Raw genomic sequence first — 26,476 nt, forward strand, 5'->3', positions numbered from 1 at the left:
AGCTGCCCTGGGAGACGACTGGGAAACTGGTCCCCAATGCAGCAGCCAGACTCTGGGCTGGGATCCCTCTCTTTATCCCTGGCCTTTCTTTCCCACCTTTCCTTCCTTCCTCCCCGTGGTATTTTTTTTTGGGGGGGGGGGGCTAGTCCACCTCCTCGTCCAGCTTTGGAAAACCATTTGCAGATGTTTCCTCTGTTGCGCAATGAGGCTGAGTGACGTCACACAGAGTTAAAGTCCCAGGGACTCCTTTGTTTAAAGAAGGGAGATTTCGTGGGAGTCAGGGATCCTCTGATCTGCAGGAAGGAGAGCGTGGCAGACCTGGCCCCTCCCTGGCAGGACCCTCTCCTCCTCCCTGACTTGGGGTCCCCCCCCCGCAGGAGCAGATCAGGCCCCCCAGGCCCCCTCCCCTGCTGCAGCCCTGGGACCCCCACCAGATCCCAGAGAGAGGGGAGACTCACCAGATCCCAGGAGGGGAGAGCGAATCAGCGCTTGCAGGAGAGACACCGAAGCAGGAAAGGCCTGGGGAGGGAGGGGGGCTGGCTCGGGAGGACCTGGCCCCACCTTGCTTCCTGGCCTCTCTAGGAAGGCAGCTCAGTTCCCTTTAACCCTTGCCAAGCCGAGTCCCCCCAGCTCAGCCCTCTCTCCCATTGCAGAACCTCAGATTCTTATTATTTTTTATGGATTTCGGGGGGGGGGACTTTTGGTTGGACTCTGAGCATCTCCCTCCCTTAAAGAATTTGAGGTCTACTTTTAATCATTTTAATCATTTGTCTACTTTTAATATGTTCTATGTTTTAAACGTCCCTGAGAGCTGTTGATGAAGGGTGGTATATCAATGTAAAAAATAGTAACAACCGCCACCCTTTTTTAGTCCATTGAATTAGCAAGTAAGCATTTCCGGAAGGGGAAATTGCATGTTTGCATAGGAACATGCATAAGAAAGTTTTGGTTATTCATGATGAGAATATGATTTATTTTGAACTTCGCTTGGTACCTCCTTGGTAGCCAGTGCAATTATTTCTGTGTTGCAAAATATGAGTCAGCTACCGTATATCAGAAGCAACACAATGGCCAAAAACAATTACAATGTGAAAAACTTTATAGGAATAATTCGAAACATCAAAAATAACAAACTGAAGTCTCTGAAAATTTCTGAAAGTCCTTAAATGAATCATGGTGCCAGACTTTCCCCGGTGGAGAACAAGCTGTGAAACTTTGTTGTTGTTTGTTGTTGTTGAGTCGTTTATTCGTGTCCGACTCTTCGTGACCCCATGGACCAGAGCAGGCCAGGCACTCCTGTCTTCGTGAAACTTTGTATAATCAGCAAATGTCCAGTTCTCAAGTCCAACTCTGAACTCTGATGAACAGTGTTTCCAGATAACAACTACTGTTTCATTGAATTCTTCATCAGCCAATTAGTTCAACACTCGAAATTAGAAAGATATGTCATTTCTTCATAACCAATCTTTTTTCAAATAGATATAATTACATGAGAATGAAAAATACTCTGGAACAGTGCTCAGCTTGTTCTCCGCCGGGTAAAGTCTGCCACCGTGATTCATTTAAGGACTTTCAGAGACTTAAGGTTGTTAGTTTTGATGTTTTGAATTATTCTTATAAAGTTTTTCACATTGTAATTGTTTCTGGCTGAGTGCTGAGTGTGATTATTTCAGCAGGGCTCGAACTCAGGACCCGCTGCCTTGAGGGACACCTAAGAGCAGCTGGGCAGGGGAAAGGTCTCCCTGGGGAGGTGGGGGACTCTCCTTCCTTGGAGGTTTCTCAGCAGAGATCGGAGGGCCATCTGCCATGGATGCTGGAGCTGACATTCCTGCATTGCTGGGGGTTGGACTAGATGACCCTGGGATCCCCTCCTCTCTCTCCACTCCGGAATTCCAGGAGGAGCTTTTCCCTGCAGGCTCTTCCTCTGGTTTCTGGCCAAGGGAGGGAGATGCTCAGAGTCCAGCCAAGAGCCTCACCCCCAAAAGGATATCTGGGCATTGGCGGAGCCAGGGGGGGCAGCTGCCCCCCTAAATGCATAAAAAATAATAAGAATCTGAGGTTCTGCCAAGCGAGAGAGGGCTGAGCTGGAGGGACTCGGCTTTGCAAGGGTTAAAGGGAAGTGATCTTCCTTCTTAGAGAGGACAGGAAGCAAGGGGGGGCTGGTCCTCCAGAGCCAAGGCCCCTCCCTCCCCAGTCCTTTCCTGCAAGAAAGGGGGGGGGTGTTGCTTTGTGTTTCTGCTGCAAGGGCTGCCCCCTGCCCCCTCCCGGGATCTGGTGAGTCTCCTCTCTCTCCCCCCAGAGGGTGCAGGGGGGGACGGGGGGGGGGTCCCAGGGCTGCAGCAGGGGAGGGGGCCGGAGGGGGGGGTGATCTGCTCCTGCGGGGGGGGACCCCAAGTCAGGGAGGAGGAGAGGGTCCTGCCAGGGAGGGGCCAGGTCTGCCACGCTCTCCTTCCTGCAGATCAGAGGATCACAATATGTCATGAGCCCTCTGAGCATGTTGTTTAAGCCCTGCTTGGTTAAAGACAGTATCAACATGTGGTCCGCATAGAGTAATATGGGGATCTTGTTTACCGGTGATCGTCCTCTGACTGGCATCCCAGACAGACCAGGGAGATCTTGATAGGCGACATCTCCCAGCGTGGAAGATGCACACCCCTTTCTCCCCTTTCACGGGGGAAAGAAGAATAGTCAGAAAGTCCTTTTACATCTTGTTTATTTCTGACTTTACAGCTCAACCAAAAAAACCATGTCTGATCAGTTCAAACTTCTCCAAGCAAGTGACTCAGACTTCCTTTACAAACGCAACAGGAAGGTCTCATTTTACACACGGAACAAAGCTTTGTGTATCCCGTGAGCTGCCTGGAAGATTCTTTCCCAGGACTAGCCACGTCAGGAGATGTAAACAAGCTGGCAGTTTGCAGCTGTGTTGTACTCATATCGTAACAGCAAGAACCTGGAGCGCGGGTTCATTCGGCCCTCTACCACGCCCACCGACGCTCCAGTACTCTTTGTTAAGAAGTGTGGGGAGCTTCGTCCCTCCCATGATTACCAGGCCCTGAATAAGATTACTATCCCATGTGCGAGTACTTGGAGCTCGCAAAGCTGACAGATGCAATAAGGGGTAAACCTAAAAAATTGGTGAAAGAAGAATGGGAATGTTTAAATAATTATTTAGGGGACAAGTAAGATCTGGCTATTTTTAGAATGATGCCGCATAGTGAAATCTTCCCTGATACCAAGATGAGGGATTCCTTCGGAATGCAGATAGAGATAATTGATAAGAATAATGATCTGTTGTGAGCTTGACGGAAGTGTACAATAGATGATCCTTCCTGCTTTGGCTCATCTTCCTTTTTCTTTTTCTTTTTTTCTTTTTTTCTTTTTTCTTTTCCATAGTTGCTTATGTTCTGTGTCATGTACTTTGATATTTTTTGTAGTTTTAAAAGTTTTTTCCCCCATTACTATTAAGGAATTTTCCTTTGTAATTTTGGTTGTCTATATTTATATGTACCTGTTTAAAGCAAAATAAAAGTTTAAAAAAAAAAAAAGGTTACCATCCCGGACCAGTATCCCTTTGCCCTTTATTGCGGAGTTGCTGGAGAGGGTGCAAGGGGCACAGATGTTCACCAAGCTGCACCTTCGGGGAGCCTACAATTTGATTCGGATCTGAGCTGGGGATGAGTGGAAGACAGCATTTGGGACCCGGTATGGGCAGTTCGAATACCTGGTAATGCCTTTCGGGTTGTGCAATGCGCCTGCCGTGTTCCAATGGTATATCAACCACGTGTTCCAGGACTTGCTAGACAAGTATGTGGTGGTGTACCTAGATGACATTCTGATTTACTCCCACGACCCAACTTGCCATGAGGGTCATGTCCGGTGCATGTTGCAGCGCTTGCGAGAGCACTGCCTGTATGCTAAGCTCAGCAAGTGAAAGTTCCACCAGTGGTCAGTGGACGTCCTCGGTCACCAACTCTCCCCCTGATGGGGTGCAGATGGATCGTGGGAAGGTGGCAACAGTTCAGGAGTGGGCGGCACCCCGGAAGCGCAAGGACCTACAGCGGTTCCTGGGGTTCGCCAACTATTACTGGACATTCATTGTGGACTATGCTCACCACGCCACCCCGCTGACCCGACTGCTGTGCCCCAGGACACCGTTCTCCTGGGACAAGGAGGCAGAGGTGGTGTTTCAGGGGTTGAAAGCCTGTCTCCAGAAGGCGCCGCTTTTACAGCATCCTAATCCCTCTCTTCGCTTCGTGGTGGAGACCGATGCCTCCAGTACGGCTCTCGGTGCCATCTTGTCCCAGCAGCACGGTCCTGATGCGCGGCTGTTACTCTGCGCCTACTATTCCTGCCAGCTTCTTCTGGCAGAGTGTAACTATAGCGTGTGGGAGCGGGAACTACTGGCCATCAAAGTGGCCTTTGACGTCTTGGGCCATCATTTTGAGGGGGCAAGACACCTGGTGGAAGTGAGAACAGACCACAGGAACCTGGAGTACCTCCAGACTGGGTCGACCACTTGGCATTGGAGGAGTTCACTTACAACAATGTGGTGAACGGCTCCACCGAGCAGACCCTGTTCCAGGCCACTTACGGTTACCATCCGTGTTTGTTCCCGGACATGCTGCCAGCATCTGCGGTCCCCACGGTGACAGATTGGCTCCAGGAGCTCCAGTCTCAGCACCAACTATTGATGGAGCTGTGCTGGTCCCGGGGGGGGGTGGTTACCATGAGGCGTGGTCAGAGTCCGGTCCTGGGTCGAGGGTCTGGAAACTGTCCACCAAAGGCGAAGCGGGGTCCAAAGCAAGAAGCCGGGCGTGGTCGGGAACTCCGGAAGAACAAGTCTGGGTGCGGGCAGAAACAGGTTTCCAACGATGTTGCTCCCGCAACCTGAGACTGGGCTGTGTGATGGCCTGGGAATCTGATTCAGAGGCCGAACCGGAGGAACTCCAGCCTGCACAGGAGTCCCCGCCTCCAGGGTCGGCTGAGCTGGGGCAGGGCCTTGACTCTGAGGCACCTGCACCTGCGACGGATCCTCAGGAGCAGACACCAGGTGAATCTACTCTGGCTCCGGAGGGGATTGAGGACACATTGCCTACAGGTGCGCCTCTCCCAGCCCTGTCAGGGGAAGGCGAGTCTCCCCCTGGGTACAGTAACCCTCCAGCCTCTCCTGAGCTGCAGAGGCTCAGGGCAGAGAGGCGGACGGAACTGGTTTCTCCCAGGAGGAGTGCTCGCCTTAAGGCCAGAAGAGGCGGGTCACCTGAGGGCCGGGACCGCCCCTGGCCTCAGAGAAGATAAAGGCCAGTCAGCCCGGTCCCAGGTTGCGGGAGCAACGTCGTTGAAAAGCTGTTTCGGCCAGCACCCAGTCCTGTTCCTTCAGAGTTCCTGTCCTTGCCTGGCTCCTTGCTTCGGACCCCACCTCGCCGTGGAGGACAGTCTACAGACCCTCGACCCAGGTCCTGGACCTCACCCCACGGTAACCTCCCCCCGGGACCAGCACAGGTTGACTGGCCTTTATCTCCCCTGGGGCCTAGGGCGGTCCCTGCCCACAGGTGACTCGCCTCTCCTGGCCTGGAGGCGAGCACTCCTCCCGATAGAACTTAGTTCCCTCCGCCTCTCTGCCCTGAGCCTCTGCAGCTCAGGAGAGGCTGGAGGGTTACTGGACCCAGAGGCAGCCTCACCTTCCCCTGACAGGGCTGGGAGAGGAGCACCTGCAGGCAATGGGTCCTCCATCACTCCCGGAGCCAGAGTGGATGCATCTGGTGTCTGCTCCTGAGGATCCGGAACAGGTGTGGGCCCTTCAGATTCAAGGCCCTGCCCCGTCTCAGCCGGCCCTGGAGGCGGGGACTCCTGTGCAGGCTGGGATTCCTCCGGTTCAGCCTCTGAATCAGATTCCCCGGCCATCACAGGAGCAACTGTGTGAGGCCAAGGATGCATACAAGGTCCAGCTATGTGCACTGCTACATCTGCAAACAGCTTTAAGAGGCCTGACATGCAAGTCTCTTAAGATTTACATGAAGGCATCCATTTACAACATATCAGGTTATTATTTGTGAGGCAGCAATTATTTAGAAAAAAATTATATCCCCTAAGGGGGGAATTGTTATAAGAATTTTTAGGTGTGAGTGAGTGAGTGAGTTAGAGAGATCTAAATGTACCAAGCAAACACATATATAAATATATAAACCACATGTCCAAAACCCACAGGAAAAGTCCTAAAGCCGTTTTGACTCTTTCAGTCACCTCAAATATTTCTCTACAAGGTCGAAGGAAATGCAGAAACCTCCCCATTGTCTCTGTCCTCACAAATGCTGCCTTAAGGGCACATTTAAGGTGTGACTAGGGTGAGCCTGTGACCTGGCTCAGGAATGAAGTATTATCATTACAAAAGAATAGCCAGCCTCCCAGGTCATCCAGTCAAGTGACCATTAACAGGTAACCTGGCAGACAAGGTAAAAACAACACTCAGATTTCTGTTGTAGACCGCCTTTTCTGTGATGTAGGTATGATGTTTCTGTTGGAAAACTTGCCCCCTTGGGTGAAGCTGGCCTCTCTCCCTGCTCCTGGGGCCTGTTTATCGGTGATCCTCTCTGGCTGACATCCCGGACAGTCCAGGGAGATCTTGATAGGCGACATCCCCCAGAATGGAAGATGCACACCCCCTTTGCATACCAGCAGGAGAATGAAGATAGTCAGAAAGGCTTTTTACATCTTGTTTATTTCTGACTGTACATCTCCACAAAAAACACGTCCGATCAGTTCAGTCTCCTCCGAGCAAGTGACACAGACTTCCTTCACATACGCAACAGGAAGGTCTCATATTACACTGAGAACAAAGACTTGTGAATCCCGTGAACTGCCTGGAAGATTCTTTCCCAGGACTAGCCACATCATATGATGTAAACACTGAGCTGCCTGTTTGCAGCTGCGTTGTACTCACATCCTGACAGTTTCTGGGGGTGGTCTTGGACTCCAGGGCGGGCAATTAAAAATGTCTATATAAGGGCTTGCACACATGGCTCGGGGTCCTCCTCCTCTCTCCTGCGTGTGGGTGGAGAACCCTGCTGCAACATTTAATAAAGAACAGGCTTACTAGCGCTTTGCTTCTCAATATTCTCTGGTTGGTCTCTGTTATTTTCTCCTACCAATAGAGAACCTACAAAAGGACTGTATATGGGCCCTTGGGTACCCCATAAGGAAAAAGGAGCAGGTTTTTTCCCTTATATCACCTGCAATCATGTGTGGTGTGTTAGCAATTCACTCCTCCCGTTGCTGGATATGTGGCTAGTATGTCACATGCCCCTGTTTACTTTCCTAGGCTTGGGAAGTGTAAGAACGGAGGTCGGTCTTATCTCTTTCGCTCTGCTGTGCTTTTGCACTGTTCTTTGTCTCCCTGTCAGTTGCTGAAGAAGAGAGAGGATGCCATCACGATCCATTTCGTGTCATCTGCAAATGTGATAGCATCCCCTCATTTCCTTCAACCATGTCATTTATCAAGACGTTGAACAACGGGACCAGGACAGAACCCTGCAGCACCCCTCTTGTCACTTTTCCCCAGGATGAGGAGGAACCATGAATTTGGGTTTGGTCAGTCACATCCACCTAACAGTTACCTTATTCAGTCTCATTTTGAAGGCGAAGGGGTAGATTTAAGAGACCAAATTCCCAAGGGCATAAAACCTCTTCAGTCAGTTTAAAATCCTCTTTCCCAGTTTGATGTCCTAAGACATATACCTCATTCAGCCCACATTTTACCAGCTTCCTCACATAAATATCACAGAGGACTCTGTCCAAAGCCTTACTGAAATCGAGATGCACTATTTCCACAGCAGGCCCCTGATCAACAGGCTTACTAGCTGCTTTGCTTCTCAATATTCTCTGGTTGGTCTCTGTTATTTTCTCCTACTGATAGAGAACCTACTAAAGGCCTTGCTGAAATCGAAAAGCACTATTTCCACTGCAGTCCACTGATCAACAAAGTTTGTAACTCCATCCAAAAAAAGAAAAGAAGAGATTTCTCTGGCTTGTCTTGTTTTTGAGAAAGCCATGCTTTCATCCTGTATGCTTATAATGTAAAATCTTCAGATGAAGGGCAAATACATTTTAAAGAAGAATAAATGAGGATATAGACAAGCTGGAATATTTGCAAAGAGAGGCGATTTATGTATTTATTTAATCTGTAAACCACCCGACCCAGTGCTGCCGACTTGAATAAAATATTGGTGGGGGGCCAGGTAAGTCCCGCCTTGCACTATCAATCACAGGATGCATGCACACCATTGGAATGGCAATGCCTATAATGGCAGTGACTTTTTAAAAAAGTAGTGGTGCCTCGCAAGACAAAATTAATCCGTTCCGTGAGGCTCTTCGTATAGCGGTTTTTTCGTCTTGCGAAGCAAGCCCATTGACAGCTTAGTGGATTAGCGCTATTAGCGGTTTAGCAGCTTTTAGCGGTTTAGCAGCTTTTAGCGATCAGTTGTTAAGTGGCTTATCAGCGGATCAGCTGATAAGCGGCTTAGCGGCTTAGGAAAAGGGGGGAAAGGGGGGGGGAAACCCGCAGGAACTCGCAAGACATTTTCGTCTTGCGAAGCAAGCCCATAGGGAAATTCGTTTTGCGAAGCGCCTCCAAAACGGAAAACCCTTTCGTCTAGCGGGTTTTTGTCTTGCGAGGCGTTCGTCTTGTGGGGCACCACTGCAATATTTTGCGCCCATAGTTCCATTTCTCAGCAGCTCCCCTTGCCCCAGAGACACTTCTAGCATTCCATCTCCTCTACCTGTGGCATTGTTCAGCAGTGGGGAAAGTGACCTCTTCACACCGATGTCCATTTGGTATGGCCCTTTCCAGGTTTTGTCCTGCTCATTGTGTTTGTCTTTCATTTGTTCTCCTGTGTGTGTTGCCAGTAAAGCCACAATTCTGTGGGTACTCTAGGTGGCGCAGAAAGCACCTAGAAGCTGACTAGAGGTTGAAGTGCTGATCAAACTTCAGTTTTGCGCTCTATAAATTCCAATTAGGAGTACTGGGGGTGGTTCAGATTCTGGGGCAGTGCTTTTGGCCAGCAGAGGGAATAACAGGGCCAGCCTACTTTCCCTTTAAAGGAAACTTGGATGGTCTCCAGATGTTTTTGGACTACAACTCCCATCATCTCTAGTTAGCAGGACTAATGGGGAGAGACGATGGGATCTGTAGCCCGGGAGCTGCTGGGGACCCAAGTTTGGGAAAGCCTCCTTTAAAGCAACTTTTGCATTTTGGCCGCAAAGATGGGACCTGTCCACATTTGTATTTTCTTGTATTTTGTTTTCCTCATGACCTTTGTGCGGTTTTTTAAAAAATTATTAAAAGGGCAAATTGAAAGCGAAATTGTATGGCAAGCAGCAGAAGAATAAAAGGTTGCATTTGAAAAAAACACAAAGAAAACCTGGAGGTGGCCTCCTCAAATATTTTAGGGGGGGCAAAGACCCCAAGGAATTTAAGAGTGGCTGTATTCCCTACACCCACATGTCTCAGAATGCTTAGAACATAAAAATACAACATAAAAACACAAAACATCACATGTTAAAATAGCATTAGATGTCAATAAGAAAAAGGCCTGGTTAAAAAGGTGCTGATTTGCCTGGCTCCTAAAGCTATATAATGGTTTTTCCGACCTTTGTATGGATTCTTTGGTGGGAAGTGAGTTTAGAGCTAACAGTGAAGCTCTTTCCACATTCTGCGCACTGATAGGGTTTCTCCCCTGTATGAATTCTTTGATGGGAAGTGAGATCGGAGCTCTGACTAAAGCTCTTTCCACATTCCACACACTGATAGGGTTTCTCCCCTGTATGAATTCTTTGATGGGAAGTGAGATTGGAGCTATGAGTGAAGCTCTTTCCACATTCTAAGCACTGATAGGGTTTCTCCCCTGTATGATGTCTCTGATGCTTAGTGAAATTGGAGCTATGAGTGAAGCTCTTTCCACATTCTACGCACTGATAGGGTTTCTCCCCTGTATGAATTCTCTGATGGGAAGTGAGATCAGAGCTCTGACTGAAGCTCTTTCCACATTCTACGCACTGATAGGGTTTTTCCCCTGTGTGAATTCTTTGATGGGAAGTGAGATTGGAGCTATCAGTGAAGCTCTTTCCACATTCCACACACTGATAGGGTTTCTCCCTTGTATGAATCCTTTGATGCTTAGTGAGATCGGAGCTCTGACAGAAGCTCTTTCCACATTCTATGCACTGATAGGGTTTTTCCCATGTGTGAATTCTTTGATGGGAAGTGAGATAGGAGCTCTGACTGAAGCTCTTTCCACATTCTACGCACTGATAGGGTTTTTCCCCTGTGTGAATTCTTTGATGGGAAGTGAGATTGGATCTATCAGTGAAGCTCTTTCCACATTCCACACACTGATAGGGTTTCTCCCTTGTATGAATTCTTTGATGCTTAGTGAGATCGGAGCTCTGACTGAAGCTCTTTCCACATTCTACGCACTGATAGGGTTTTTCCCATGTGTGAATTCTTTGATGGGAAGTGAGATAGGAGCTATGACTGAAGCTCTTTCCACATTCCACACACTGATACGGTTTCTCTCCTGTATGAATTCTTTGATGGGAAGTTAGAGAGGAGCTATGAGTAAAGCTCTTTCCACATTCCACACACTGATAGGGTTTCTCCCTTGTATGAATTCTTTGATGGGAAATGAGATGGGAGCTCTGACTGAATCTCTTTCCACATTCCACACACTGATAGGGTTTCTCCCCTGTATGAATTCTTTGATGATAAGTTAGAGAGGAGCTACGAGTGAAGCTCTTTCCACATTCTACGCACTGATAGGGTTTCTCCCCTGTATGAATTCTTTGATGGGAAATGAGATGAGAGCTCTGACGGAAGCTCTTTCCACATTCCATGCACTGATAGAGTTTCTTTCCAATGACATTTTGTTGATGGGAAGTGGAATGGGAGCTCTGACTGCAGCTTTCTCCACACTCCAAATTTTTGTGTGGCTTCTCCTCTCTGGGGAATTTTTCGTTGTCACCTTTGCTCTCAATTTCCAATTCATCGCAATCTGCAATGGAGACAAAAAGGGATTAGAGCCTCAGGAACAAATGGAAAAGAACTGAAGGGAGTTAGGTGTGTGTTCATTACCTGCATTTTTTTAAAAGAATATTTATTAGCATTTCCAAAATAATACAACATACAAAAACAAGAAAAAACAAAAAATAACAAATATACAAAAATACAAAACTTAAAAACAATTAAAAACACATAGAATTTCAGTTGCTTATTTTCTTTTAATATGTTATTATTTTACTTTCTCTCTTTTGTCCATTTCCTCAGTTTATTTTTACTAACCTTATTTTCATTTAATTTAATTCATTTTAAAAACCAGTTTTACTTTATCTAATCTTAGCTCTCATCCAAACTTATACATCAATACTTATTCTTAAAACATTTTCTAAGATCAACCACAATTCCCTTCCACGAATTTCCCAATTTTCATACAAATAACAAGATAAAAAAGAAAACAAATTATAATTATGTACTCTTTAAGTTCCCAATTTCTATTCCACGCATACCCCCTTCCCTGTTTCAGTCCCCAACAAATGTCTATCAGTCTCAATATGCAATCAGCCTGGAGATCTTACATCCGAGGCTCTTAATTCTCTCTCACTTCCTCTCTGCCGGTCTTTTTGATAGTCCTTAATATTAAACACCAAATCTCGGAGAAGCTCCGGCCCAACAGGATCCATATTTCTTCCAGTCAGACCTCCATACTTAAAAGTAAAGCCTATGGGGTATTCCAAATCTTGTTTCATACTCCTTTCAAGTCCAATTGTCCCCAAAGCTCCAACTTCCACCTTAATCAAATTTGTAATCCTTAGGTCTTCAGAACTCCACATAAGGAGATCTCTCCATTTTTCACTCTCCAATTCAGGCCAGACTTTCCACATCAAGTTTTTATTTTCCTTTGTTGCCATCATGTCAGGCCTCAAGTTACAGCTCTCCTTTGACATCTGCAAGATTACGGCTCCTTCTTCCTTTTCTTCAGGGACAACATATATCTCCTTCTCCAAATTCTCAAACCTCTCAAGTTTCTCTGTCCATTTAAATAGGCTCCCTGTTTCAGATCCTTATCAAATTCAATGATGGTATTTACTGTTAAGTCCAGAGTTGTAACACTTGTAGCCAAAACATCAATTTGACCTTGTAACTTTCCCAAAAGAACAAATGCTCTGTTCAGTTCAGCCTGAATTTTCCCTCCTCCAGCCATTCTTTGTAATGTCCCAAAACCCCCTCTAGAGGGATTTTAGTTCCTTGATGTTCCTTTCAGCTCAAATCCAAAAATCCGGTTAGATTGTATCAGCCCTTCCTTATTTTCAACAGGTTGTAACAAATATAACCAGCATAAGCAACAGAAACAAAGTCCTCTTTTTCCGTCTTGACAGCTAACCTGACAGCTGTCAAGATCTTCTATACCTCATCAACAGGCTTTCACGGAACACTCCCGGGTCCGGGGGGTGGCGGCACTTCAGCTCCCAGATTTAATTCTTTATCCGCAGGCTCCCCTGCTTCCAGTAAAATTTCATATAGTGCCAAACCGTGAAATTAAAGTCTTTTACAAAAAAAAAAAAAGAAGAAAAATTCTCTAGACCTTAGTTAACAAGTCCTTTGCTTTAAATTGTTTAGAGAGGGAAGGCGGACTTCCTGTTTAGACGTTCCCTGATCGTACCGAATTCAAATTTTTTTCTTTAGAATTCCAATTTCCGTACTACTCACGGGTTGTTGCTTTAGAGTCCAATTGTTCACAAAAAGAAGTCAGCGCTCTCCGACAAACGGCTGTGCGGCTTCACTCCACAGAAGAAGCAGTCGACTCTCAGCACTGCGCCTCTCACCCCATACCGTTCCGGAGCCTTTAAAAAGGCTCCTTCGCAGCTCGGGGGGGCACAAAAGGTGCCCGCCGAGTCCCCATGCTCACAGGCTTCACCGCCTGTAATTTTTAAGGGTCTCCGCTTTGCCGCAGCGGTAAGACCCGATCCCGCGGAGCCGATCCCTCCGGAGCTCGGAGGGAATCTGCCATTAGTCGATGGCGCTAACCCGGAAGTCTCCATTACCTGCATTTTTTGTCATTAACCAACATATTTATTATGAGATTCTGATGAGTTGTTGAATGTTGCTTTGTTTGATATACAGTAGTGATCAAAATTGTGGAAGACTTTTGGAAAAAAGTGTATTTCAGAGGTTTGCTGGCTCACAACACCACTTCATTTGGAGTAATGTCATAAAATTATATATCAGTGGAAAGATAATTTGATCAAGAATGCTATCGAGATTGCAATCCAACAAAGTTTGTTCAATTACCACTATTCTATCAAAATTATAGCCAAATAACCAGAAAAAGAAAGCACAACTTGCTTAGGTTGACTTTTGTCAGTGTGTTATGTGATTGCTATCAAGTTGGTTGGTTTTGTGTGTTCTTTCATTTAGTGAGGGTGTAAAACATAATAAAATTATAGAAATGGCACAAAGACTTGACTTGGCTCCAGAAAGTGAGTAAGAGTGTACTATTAAGTGAAGAAGGCTACAGTTATGGAGAAATTAGAAGAGAGATTGGGGAAAACTTAACCAAAGTTGGCCTTTCTATATTTTTGAAGAGGTATAAGGAGACTCAGTCACTACAAAATCAGACTTGTTAAGGCAGGGAATGTGTACAAAGGCAAGTGACGATGGACGAGTGGAGAGACTGTGCCTACATGACAGAAGAAAATCATCTGGGTGTATACAAGATGACATGGCACAATGTAATGGGAAGTTGAGTGCAAGGACTGGTCTAAATGTTAGAATTCTAAGGAAAAAGCCATTGTTATCTCTCAAGCAAAGGTTGAAAAGATGAAACCCATGTTAACTGGACAGCGGAACAATGGGACACTACCTTACTTGACAGGTTGTCTCAAGATATGGCAAAGAGAAATTTCCAAATTCCTGTGGGAAGGGAAGAAACCTAGGATTAAACACCTGATCTTAATAGACATAAAAGAGAGAGGAGGCTTTTCCCTACCCGACCTAAAACTTTACTACGAGGCAGCCTGTTTCACCTGGCTAAAAGGATTGGTGCACATTGCAGGATCTGGACCTCCTGGACCTGGAAGGTTTTGACAATCGTTGGGGATGGCATGCCTACCTGATATATGGAAAAGCGAAAATTCATAAAATTTTTACCAACCATATAATAAGAAAGTCACTCTTTGCTGTATGGGAAAAATATAAAGACCTGATGGAGCCTAAAGTCCCGTGGTAGACTTCTCCAATAGAAGCCATAGCAGTAAAACGGAAAAATACTCAGGAAAGCTGGCCAACATATAAAATACTTCTAAAAAATGAAGATAACCAAATAAAATTTAAAAACTTTGAGGAAATAAGAGAACACATTTCAGACTGGTTCCAATATCATCAGTTATTTGAAAAATTTAAATCTGACAAACAAAAGGGGTTCTCAACAGAAATGTCCTGATTCGAATCTGATCTTGTAAATTCTAAAAGAAAAACTCTTTCCAAAACTTATCGACTCCTCCTTGACTGGACAGTCAAGGAGGAGGAGGTAACAGTGGCAATGGTGAGGTGGTCCCAGGATTTTGGCCATTCAATAACCATGGCCCAATGGGAAAATTTATGGAAGATCAATTGGAAATTCACAAACTGTTACACGATTAGAGAGAACTTTCAAAAAATGCAAGATCGATGGTATCTAACACCATGGAAACTTTCCAAAATGTATAAAAATGTGTCAAGTAATTGTTGGAGATGCGGAGACTCAGGAACATTCTACCATATGTGGTGGATATGTAGGAAAATACAGGTATTCTGGGAGAGTATACATGCAGAACTGCAAAAAATGCTAAAGATCTCTTTCAATAAAAAAACAATTCAAGGTTTTTCATGGTTTTGATAGATTCCTATTCGAGGTATGTTTGGGTCTATATGCTGCAGAAATAGTCTGAAGCCTTTACCAAGTTTCATCAGTTTTGTAAATGGCTCAGTAATGTACATAATGAGAATGTACGTTGTATTTTCACTGACAGGGGTGGAGAGTTTTGTTCAGAAGAGTTCGAGGCTTTTCTTTCTGAACAGGGCATTGAGCATAGGACGGCCATGCCCAAATCACCCTGGCAGAATAGTTTATGTGAGAGAATAAACCAGACCCTGCAGCAAGGAATCAGAACACTGTTACATGATTCGGGGCTGCCCAATCCCTTTTGGGCCGAAGCTCTTTCGTTTTTCTGTCACGTGTATAACAGGAGGTACCAGTCTAGTGTAAATTGCACCCCATATGAGATGCTTCACGGAAGGAAGCCATGTGTGAAGCACTTTAAAATTTTTGGTTCGGAGGTTTGGGTGCACACCTCGCAGGGTGACAAACTGAGTAAGCGTGGAGAACATGGTGTTTTCCTAGGATATGAGAAAGGGTCTTATCGTGTCCTGATCACAGACACAAAAACCATAAGGCTGACCAGGAGTATTGACGACAATCCACAATGGGACAGAGTTGGCGTTTTTCAGTGCCATCCCATTTGTGATGATGGTGCAAAAGGGGCAAAGAAAGTTAAGAGGGAGGCAAGTTCTGATGTGATTGATAATCCTGATGCCAATGTAGATCCAGATGATGGCACAGATTATCAGAGCCCAAAAGCCTCAGGTGAGTCTGACACTGACTCAGACTTAGCAGCTTCATATACTTTAGCTCCCCATTCTCCCAAAGAAGAGGAAGCACCAGAACAAGAGGATCAAAGAGTTTTGCGCAGATCCGAGAGAACCACCAAGGGTGTACCACCGAAAAGGTTTTCTGAAGAGTTCGCTAAGGCTGCGGTCACATGCAACTCTGGTGGGGTTTTTAAACCTAGCATGAAGTGTGCTGAGAGTAGTAGCACAAAACGCTTCATTTATTTCCTTACCTGACATTTGAAGGATCAGGATTGAAGGAGCAAGCATGTGTTTAAAGTGGTTTGTTCAAATCTGCCTAAATAGAAATGTCATGTGTGTGAAGATTTTTCCAGAAGCTGCTTATTCATTTGTGTATTCACAATGTGTATTTTGTGTGAGTTACAGGTTGAGGTTTATGTTTTAACTCTTTCCTAATGGACACAGAGTGGTTGCAGTAACTGTATAATGGTATTGATAAAAGTGTCTTAGATAAAGGGGGAGGGAGATACCTGCAAATATGTTACCAAGGTTGTAAGCAGAGAACAACTTTTGGAGTGTGTGTGCAAATTGCAGTTATGTTAAAGATTCTTGAAATGGTCGGATGAAATGGGGGAGGATGAGGAGATTTCACCCCTCCCATATCCAAGAATCTCCTGAGGAGCCTGCTGATTCTACAGAGAGGAGGAGCAATGTTCTGCTTTCTACTTATTCAGCTCCAGCACCACATAAAAGAGTCAGTGAGTGAGTCTGTCAGTGAGTGAGTCAATTAGTCAGTCAGTGTATCGGAGAGAGAGTGAGTGCTAGAGATCGTGTTTAGATAAGGTTGCTACTAAGAGCAGCTGCAGGCACTCAGAGTAGCATTGATTTATGCTCAGACTATTTAGCTCTGTATATAGTTTTGTATCATAGTTGTAATTATAGAATAAAAGGAAGATACTCTACAGAGCTGCTCTCCGAGTGGTTTATACTCTGCTAGACTCTGCAAAACGCTGCTGCGCAACGACTGTATTATTGAGGAAGCGAATCCGGTGCTCTCAGCTCTAAGCTGTGAGTCCACAGCACTGTGACCTGTTCCTGTGAGAAAGGTGGTCGCTGGAAGTGCTACCCAGCTCGCCTAGCCCAGTGGGGGTTGAAGTGCATGAGTCCAGTTGGTACACTGGCTCAAGGGCAATGCTGACAAGGCCTACCTCCTGGGAATAACAGATTTGGATATTCCACAAAAGAGGAAGGGTATCTTTTTATATGTGACGGCGGCAGCAAGAGTTTTGATCGCAGCAAAATGGAAGAGTAATGAAATCCCCTCTATACAAGATTGGATCCAAAAGCTGACAGAATATGCCGAATTAGATGGTTTATCAGAAAAAATAAAGAATAAATCAAAACAGGAATTTGTTTCAAAATGGGAGGTTTTCAAAGAATATCTGAAAAATAAATATAGTAGTTTAAATTCTGTCGCAGCATTCGAGGAACTTCAGTAATAGTTGCAAGGTAGATATAAGAAATTAGATTTATTAAGAATAAGTTTAATTATGATAAAAGTGTGTATTGGCAATAAGTAATATGAATTTGAAATATGGAATAGACGGGAGGTTGGGTCTTTAGTGTTAAGACCAATAGATGTTTTATTGTTTGCTAAGAAAATTATGTGTCTATGGTTATTTTTGTAATTTGTGTGTAATTTGGTATTTGTGTTTTTTATGTGTGTTTTTTCTCGTTGTATAAATAAATATTAAAAAAAAAGAGAGAGAGAGAGAAGGGGCCAACAAAGGCAAGGAAGCTAGAATGGACCAGGAAGAGCCTTCTCACTGGAGAAAAATCATGGGTGGGGAGGGCAAGGGGACCCAAGGCCCAGTCAGCATTCTGGACCCCTATGCTGTTTTGGGTTCTAAGCTCTGATTAGCACCAACCATGGTTTGGCATGGGGTCTGAATTGAATCACCCTTTCTGAGACACAGAAACAGGCAGTGTTAGAAACTGGGATAGAAAAGCTAGGAGCCAAATTACCTGTGTTGTTTGTTTAATATGAGATTCGGATGAGTTGTTGAATGTTGCTTTGTTTATATAAAGTAGTGGTGAAAATAAAATTATATATCAATGGAAAGATAATTTAATCAAGAAAGCAATCCAACAAAGTTTCTTCAATTACCTGTATTTTATCAAACATTATAGCCAAATAACCAGAAAAAAAGAGGCAACACTTGCTTAGGTTGACATTTTCAGTGTGTTATGTGATTGCTATCAAGTTAGTTGGTTTTTTTGTGTTCTTTCATTTAGTGAGGTTGTAAAACATAATAAAATTATAGAAATGGCACAAAGCGTTGACTGGTCACCCAGAAAGCGATGTAAGATTGTACTATTAAGTGAACAAGGCTACAGTTACAAAGAAATTAGATGAAAGATTAGGAAAAACTTAACCAAAGTTGGCCTTTCTATATTTTTTAAGAGGTATAAGGAGACTCAGTCACTACAACATCAGACTTTTTAAGGCAGGGAAAGGTGCACAAAGGCAAGTGACGATGGACGAGTGGAGAGACTGTCCCTACATGACAAGAAAATCACCTGGGTGTATACAAGATGACACGGAGCCATGTAATGGGAAGTTGAGTGCAAGGACTGATCTAAATGTTAGAATTCTAAGGAAAAAGCCATTGTAATCTCTCAAGCAAAGGTTGAAAAGATTAAACCCATGTTAACTGAACAGTGGAACAATGGGACACTACCTTGCTTGGTAGTGATGGCATGAAATACGTGAGTTTCTTTAATTGGGCAAGAGGAGAAGAATCAGAGAAGATTCTTCTTGCATTGCACCGACTGTGAAACACCCAGACAGTGTGATGATCTGGGGTTGTATGGCAGCAAAAGGTCTGGGCAGAATTTGCGTCATTAATGGGAATATAAATGCGGAAAAATGCATAAACAAAATACATGAGCCCAAACTGAAGTGTTCTGCAGGTGATCTTTTCCCAGATACCGAAGCATTTATATATTTTCAGCAGGATTCAGCTCTATGTCATGTTGCTGCTGTGTGCAAAAGGTGCATTCAAGATAATGATATTTCACTGCTGGAATGGCCTGGGAATAATAATAATAATAATAATAATAATAATAATAATAATAATAAATTTATTTATATCCCGCCCTCCCCAGCCGAAGCCGGGCTCAGGGCAGCTAACAACAATAAAACAGTACAACAGTACAACACAACACTCTAAAATCATTCATTATAAAATTAATTCAAATCAAACCAATGGCAACCATTGGGCCAGAGCTCCGTGAAGATTGCCGAAGGAGGGAGTCAGGCTGTGCCCTGGCCAAAGGCCTGGTGGAACAGCTCTGTCTTGCAGGCCCTGCGGAAAGATGTCAAGTCCTGCAGGGCCCTAGTCTCTTGTGACAGAGCGTTCCACCAGATCGAAGCCACAGCCGAAAAAGCCCTGGCTCTAGTTGAAGCCAGCCTAACCTCTCTGTGGCCTGGGACCTTCAAGATGTTTTTATTTGAAGACCATAAGTTCCTCTGTGGGGCATACCAGGAGAGGCGGTCCCGTAGGTACGAGGGTCCTAGGCCGTATAGGGCTTTAAAGGTTAAAAGCAGCACCTTAAACCTGGTCCTGTACTCCACTGGGAGCCAGTGCAGCTGGTATAGTACCAGATGAATGTGATCTCGCAGCAAAGACCCTGTAAGGAGTCTCGCCGCGGCATTCTGCACCCGCTGGAGTTTCTGGGTCAGTCTCAAGGGCAGCCCCACGTAGAGCGAGTTACAATAATCCAGTCTGGAGGTGACCGTCGCGTGGATCACAGTGGCTAGGTCAGGGCGAGAGAGGTATGGAGCCAACTGCTTAGCTTGGCAAAGATGGAAAAATGCCGCCTTTGTTATAGCTGTAATCTGCGCCTCCATAGAGAGGGAGGTATCGAAGATTACACCCAAACTCTTAACGGATGATGCTGGCACCAATTGCAGCCCCGCAAGAGATGGGATTTGCCCCCTCAATCCCATATCGTCCCGTCCCAGCCACAGGACCTCTGACTTCGAAGGATTTAGCTTCAACCGGCTCCCACGTAACCATCCAGCCACAGCTTCCAAACATCTGGTCAGTGTGCCTGGGGCCGAGTCAGGATGGCCATCCATCCACAGATAGTGTTGGGTGTCATCAGCATACTGATGGCAACCTGAACAGCCCACACTTTAGTCCATACTGAATAGCCCACACTTTAACCCAATCAGAAATCTTTGGAGCCGACTAAAGAAACTTGTTATTCAGAAGCAACCCAGCAATAATGCCCAATTAACAGAGGCCAGAATTCAGTCTTGGTTTCCCATTATTACAGCTGCAGAACTAAAAACTTGGTTCACTTGATGGGAAGGCGTTGTAAGGCCGTAATTAAAGCTAATGGTTACCAATGGTTACCAAAGATTTCACGTTTTTTTCTTTATGACTGCTGTTCTAATAAATACTCCTTCATAAAATTCATCGCATTACATTCTTCATTAAATTATCTTTCCATTGCTATATAATTTTATGGTATTACTCCACACAAAAGTAGTGTTATGAGCCACCAAACCTCAGAAATACACTTTTCACAAAAGGTTTCCACAATTTTGGCCACTAGTATAAGTTGTTCATTTTAAAGTTAAAGTTCTTTATATATGGGATCAGATTATTATTATTTATGTTTCATGTTTATATGTGTGTTGGAAGCCGCCCAGAGTGGCTGGGCAGATGGGCAGGGTATACATATAAATTATTATTATTACTACAGTGGTACCTTGATTTAAGAACAGTCCTGTTCCGGAAAGTTTGTAAACCGAGGTACCACTGTATCATCATCATCATCATCATCATCATCACCACTGCTACTTCTACCTGAAATTCAATAAGCCTAGCTCTTCTTCTCTGGGATGAATTTTGTTTGGCCCAGTCATGGCATCCCCTCCATCTGCAATGTCAGTCGTCTCTTTGGTCAACCCAAGACTGACAGGAGCAAAAACAGAAAACCTGAAGCTACTTATCTTTCCTAACAAGTCTGAAGCTGACATTTAAGATGGCCTGGGCAGTTGAGAGCAGCCCAATCGTGGTAGAAAAAGGAATAATTTGAGGAAGATTGTTCAAAGAAAAAACTGTAAGTTACTGTTTATTGTGGGGGTGTTAGGTTCCCAGGTGTTATAGGGGCCACTATTGAGCTCTGTGAAAATATATGAGGTTGGTCCATAGACGTATTTTTTGAATTTCCAGGCAGATAGGACGATCGCACAGGGAGCCTTACCAAGAGAGGCCACGATCCCACGATTCTCCTCCATGACGTCCTTATGCAGAGCTCTCTGGTCAGGATCCAGCAACGCCCACTCCTCGTCCGTGAAACGAACAGCAACATCTTCAAAGCACACTGGACCCTAAAAGAAAAAGGGAAATGTCCTCCTCTGAGACAGCAGAAATATGATCTGCTCCACAATGCTCTGTTGTTTCCTTCCTGTAAATTGCAGTGTTGTTTCAATAGGATTGCTTTGCAGCACATTTTAATTATGGGTGCTTATTTTTTTCTGCGTTTTAATTATGGGTATTTGTCTTTGTGCAAATAGGTAGTACTCCGCCTTGTGTTTTCCAAGTCATTCTGCCTACGCAAGCATTCCAGTTTGCCTGATGGAAGGATCCACTTTCTCCTCTCCTCCTGAGCTGTTCCAGGAAGGTTCCCTCCCAATGCCCTAGAGCCAAATTCAAGGGGTTCAGGGGGGCATGGAGAGGGGGAAGGGGAGAAATGGGGGGGCAGGCCCCATTTTTCATCTGATGGGGCTGGTTAGGTGAATCCAGGCCACTATTTGTTCTTGTTTGTCCACTGCTTAGAAAACAATTGTAGCATTCAGTGATTAATTAAAATAAGCCTATTTTCGTCTGCTGGCTCTGAGAGACAAGCAGGGAGGGTGGCTTCTGGCAAAAGGAGAGGGAGCCACCGGTGGCTCCTCCTTCTCCTGACTCACCTCAGCCTCTCGACCTTCCTCTCCCACTCGCCTCCTTCCTCTTCTGCCTCTGATTCTGCACTGCATTCTGCCACAGAGTCTCCCAGCTCACTAAGCCCTGTTTCCCCTTCAGCTTCTGACACCTCCTCTTCCCAGGCTTCTCCCTCTTGCCCCTCTGACTGCTCATCCTTCTTCCACCTCCACTCCTTGGGCTCTGAGCCATCTTCCCTTCCTGGTTCCCCGGCTGCTTCCTCCCGCCATTCCTCTGTGCCCAACCAGTCCATGACATTGCTCCATCCCTCGGCCTCTGTCCCCACAAGGCAGCTTCCCCTGACCTGATCTGGTTCCACAGCCGCTGCTTCCCTTCTGCCTCCATGAAAAGGCGGATCAGAAGGTCTTGCTGGCATCATTCTGTCACCTGCAAGAGAAAAAAGGTAAGCAGGACGCCAGGAGTGCCTGCTTCTCTCACAGGTGAATCTCTAACTACAGATGGGCCTTTGAGAAGGACTTACCTACTGAGAGTATTTGGAGGTTTGTGCCCATTTCATATGTTTTTTGTGTGTGTGTGTGCAGAAATACATCTCCCCTCCTCTGGACCCTTGTTCCCAACTGTCTCCCCCCAAAACAAGATGAAAAACCCTCAGATGAGTTGGGAAACCAACAGAATGAGACCAGACAGAGAAAACCCACCTTCCTCCTTACCCAGTGGCCGCTCTCTGGTGTCCAACGGAGGCCTCTCTGCCTCACAGGAATCCAGGTCCATTTCTGCAAAGAGATCCTTTCCCTGAGAAAGAAACAAGGATTCAAAACAGAGAATGGGGAGAAATACTAGAAAGAGAATGACAAAGACTTGAAGGGTGTGAGATCTCATTCCATGGATGCTTTCCCAGAAAAAGGATGGGCCATTAGCAGACCATTATGGGATGTTCTCTGTGCTGTTTGGAGCCCCTTGGGAGTATCCAGAGGAAAGTCTCTCTCACCTGCTTTCTCTCCTCTGCCTGACTCAGGAGGAAACCTTCGGCCAGGGCCACCGCCTGCGAACTGGTCTCCGCTCCACAGTCCCTCACCCAGCTCTCCATCTCCGGGGGAAGGACAGCCAGGAACTGCTCCAAGATCACCAGGTCCAGCATCTCAGCTTTTGTGTGCCTTTCTGGCTTCAGCCACTGGTGGCAAAAGTGGTAGAGTCGGCTGCAAACCTCTCGGGGTCCTTTGGCCTCCTGGCAGCAGAACTGCCTCACCTGCTGGCTCTGCACCTCTGAGCGGAGGGTGTCCTCCTCACCCAGGATCTTCTGCACTGGGTTTCCCCAGAATTCCCCACTGCTCCCAGTTTGGCTTGCATGGCTTCTTCGTGTTCCAGGGCCAGCTGAGTCTCGCTCATCCATCTGTGCTCTCAGGAAGCCTGTGAGAGATCAGAAGGAACCCTTTGGTCTTCTGCCAAGTTCTGTCGTCTAAATGAGAAGCTCTAGCAAATCCTACAAAGCAAATACATTGTTCAGTTACAGAATTTGTAGGACAGGGGAAAAAATGGTTCCCTGAGCAAGTACGGATGAGTCTTGCTGGGAACCAGGGCTGGACTTCACCGCATCCCAGACCATGAGCTATCATTTTGAAAAGAAAGAGGAGGAGGAAGAGGAGAAGAAATAAGTCTCTAGCCTTCAAGCAATGCAGAATGTGGAGGCAACAGAAGGGATTTCTGTCAGATTAAATCAATATGGTTTCTGCTGCCTTCCAGTCAATGCATGAAGTCAGAACCGACTGACAAGGGAGTCATTTGTATGGATGCTTTTCTCTAGTGGGGGTCCTGACCTGGGGGTCCTCAGGAGTTGCTCCCCCCACCCCACCCTCCCCCCACCCCCATTCCCTGCTTCTGTCTCCTTTTCTTGCACTTGGACTCTCTGCCGCACCGCATCTCTCTTTATTCCTGCCCTTTCTCTCCTACCTTTTTCTAGTCCACCTCCTCGTCCAGCTTTGGAAAACCATTTGCAGATGTTTCCTCTGTTGTGCAATGAGGCTGAGCGATGTCACACAGAGTTAAAGTCCCAGGGACTCCTTTGTTTGAAGAAGGGAGATTTCGTGGGAGTCAGGGATCCTCTGATCTGCAGGAAGGAGAGCGTGGCAGACCTGGCCCCTCCCTGGCAGGACCCTCTCCTCCTCCCTGACTTGGGGTCCCCCCCCCCTGCAGGAGCAGATCAGGCCCCCCAGGCCCCCTCCCCTGCTGCAGCCCTGGGACCCCCCCCCCGTCCCCCCACTGCACCCTCTGGGGGGAGAGAGAGGAGACTCACCCAAAGCTGTCAACCTTCCCTTTTTTTGCGGGAAATTCCCTTTTTCCAGCGCCGTTTCCTGCTGCTTCCTGCTGCTATCCCGGATTGGTAGATAGGTGAGGCTGCTGATCCCTGATTTTCAAATCTGAAAGTTGACAGCCATAGACTCACCAGATCCCAGGAGGGGGCAGCGAGGGATCCCTTGCAGGAGAGACCCCAAAGCAACACCCCCCCTTTCTTGCAGGAGAGGACTGGGGAGGGAGGGAGGGGCCTTGGCTCTGGAGGACCTGCCCCCCCTTCCTTCCTGTCCTCTCTAGGAAGGCAGCTCACTTCCCTGTAACCCTTGCCAAGCCGAGTCCCTCCAGCTCAGCCCTCTCTCAGATTCTTATTATTTCTTATGGATTTAGGGGGGCAGCTGCCCCCCCCCGTCTCCGCCCATGCCCAGATATCCTTTTGGGGGTGAGGCTCTTGGCTGGACTCTGAGCATCTCCCTCCCTTGGCCAGAAACCAGAGGAAGAGCCTGCAGGGAAAAGGGCTTTGCAGGAGGCAAGGAAGCTCCTCCTGGAATTCAGGAGTGGAGAGAGAGGAGGGGATCCCAGGGTCATCTAGTCCAACCCCCAGCAATGCAGGAATCTCAGCTCCAGCATCCAGGGCAGATGGCCCTCCGATCTCTGCTGAGAAACCTCCCAGGAAGGAGAGTCCCCCACCTCCCAAGGGAGACCTTTCCCCTGCCCAGCTGCTCTCAGGTGTCCCTCAAGGCAGCGGGTCCTGAGTTCGAGCCCTGCTGAAACAATGGCACTGGCTGCCAAGGAGGAACCAAGCGAAGTTCAAAAGAAATAAATCCTATTCTCAAAATAAATGAGTAATACTTTCCTATGCATGCTTTTTATACTAATATACAAAATATGCCATTTCCCTTTCCAGAAATGCTTAATTGCTAATTCAAAGGACTGAAAATGGATGGTTGTTGTTATGTTTAGGGAAGCTTTTAATGTTTGATGGACTATTCTATTTTAATATCTTGTTGGAAGCCGCCCAGAGTGGCTTGGAAAACCCAGCCAGATGGGTGGGGTATAAATTATTATTATTATTATTATTATTATTATTATTATTAATCAGGGGAGTGTTCTCCTTTCAAAAGTGGCAGGTGGAATCTCCACAGTTGCTAATAGCGTAGCATTGAAAGTGCAGGGAAATATGGGGAGCCCTAGAGCATCTGCTTGGCATGCAGAATGTCCCAGGGTCAACCCCTGACATCTCCTGCAAGGGCTGGACGAAATCCCTGCCTGAAACTCTGGGGAGCTGCTGCCAGTCAGTGCAGGCCAGGGGTCCTCATCCAGCCTGCCAGGGTCCTGAATCTGGCCTGCACGGCCATTTCAGAACCCCCCAAGTGTCCGAGGCTGAAAGCATCTCGCCACCTGCTCAGCCATTCCTCGTGCAGCACTGAGGTAAACACTACCGGCGTGGTGGCGGCTCTACCCATTAAAGGCCAGGGGGTTTCACCCGGGGACGGGGAAGTGTTGTCTTTTGGCTTGAAGAGCGAAGTTCAGGTTAGTGGAGGAAGGCAGACTTGGGTCGATTTGGTTTCATTACGTAGACGTTTACTTTAAAGCTGGGAGAAGGAAGTATACTCCTATTTCTGTGAGTGGAGCAGCGGTCTTTCATCTCCTGTGGTTTACATGCTCTGAAAGTTGGGATCTGTTTTGCTATTTCAATTTTAAAAGGATGGAGTGGAACCAGATATTGACCAGGGGCAAGGGGCAGCAACCTTTCTCAGCCATGAGGCGGTCCACCGTCCCTCAGACCATGTAGGGGGCCAGACTATATTATTTGGGGGGGGGGGGAAATGAACAAATTCCTATACCCCACAAATAACCCAGAGATGCATTTTAAATAAAAGGACACATTCTACTCATCTGGAAACACACTGATTCCTGATTCCTGAAACACACTGATTGCCAGGTGCTCAGGGACGGACTCACCTGTTCCCATGTCCTTCTCTTTGCAGATGTGCTGCAAACTGTGTTGGAATGTGACATCAAGCTTTATTTACAGCGGAAAATAACAAAGAAACATGGTGTAGTGAAGTTAGTACATTTCAAGAAGCTGTTCCTTGGTCAAGCAGAGAATAAGGCTTTGTGGGAAATCAGCAAGCCACAAGAATTATAGGAATTAGGTCGTGTTGCTTTAAGCCGCAGACCAGCAGGCTCCAAGGGTGTGAAAGGTTATTATGGGAAAGGAATTCTCTGGGCAATGTGAAGGCTTGACACCTGTGATGGAAGTTATGCACATTCAAGCGGTGATGTTATCTATCTTTTAATTGCCCAAAGGAGGTGCATCTGCATAAGCTCCACTGAAGGGAGGAAACACATTTGATGTAGGCTCTGGAGCCTTAATTGGCCCAGCTGTCACAAGTTAAAATTATTAGCCCACAAGCTGGTCATTGGAGAATTTGAAAGTAGCCAAGGGTTGTGATTGGACCTGGGAGTTCTGGTTCCACGTGCAAATTGGGAATAAAAGATCTTGAGAATGGCTGGAAAGGCGCCCTCTGCAATCCGCAAATCCGCCTGGCTGCTAAGGTTCCACCTGGCA

At 46.3% G+C, this 26,476-nt stretch overlaps 3 protein-coding genes across 6 annotated transcripts in view; 1 reads left to right on the top strand and 2 right to left on the bottom strand.

Annotated features, from left to right (window-relative positions):
* The window catches only part of LOC309340960 (uncharacterized protein), a 163,938-nt gene that overhangs the window by 115,491 nt on the left and 21,971 nt on the right, over positions 1-26,476 (bottom strand). The window contains exons 1-3 of one of the 4 annotated variants that reach the window (XM_081860280.1): positions 24,056-24,118; positions 22,604-23,095; positions 22,326-22,407 (exon numbers count right to left, since the gene is read on the bottom strand). The exons of 1 other annotated variant lie outside the window; for it this stretch is intronic. In XM_081860280.1, coding sequence (XP_081716406.1) covers positions 22,326-22,407; positions 22,604-23,005 — 484 coding nt within the window. In that variant the 5' untranslated portion in view covers positions 23,006-23,095; positions 24,056-24,118. 2 more of the 4 variants (XM_081860279.1, XM_081860278.1) reach the window with 2 other exon arrangements.
* LOC309340996 (uncharacterized protein) overlaps positions 1-26,476 on the bottom strand; it is a 126,097-nt gene that overhangs the window by 8,680 nt on the left and 90,941 nt on the right. The gene's annotated exons all lie outside the window — the stretch shown is intronic.
* Positions 2,236-26,476, top strand: part of LOC309340611 (uncharacterized protein) — a gene marked incomplete at its 3' end in the record, with an annotated part of 78,393 nt that continues 54,152 nt past the window's right edge. The window contains exon 1 of the mRNA XM_081859496.1: positions 2,236-2,274. The remainder of the gene's footprint in view (positions 2,275-26,476) is intronic.

Source organism: Podarcis erhardii, assembly GCF_964252035.2.
Source record: "Podarcis erhardii genome assembly, chromosome: 4".
Lineage (NCBI taxonomy): Eukaryota > Metazoa > Chordata > Lepidosauria > Squamata > Lacertidae > Podarcis > Podarcis erhardii.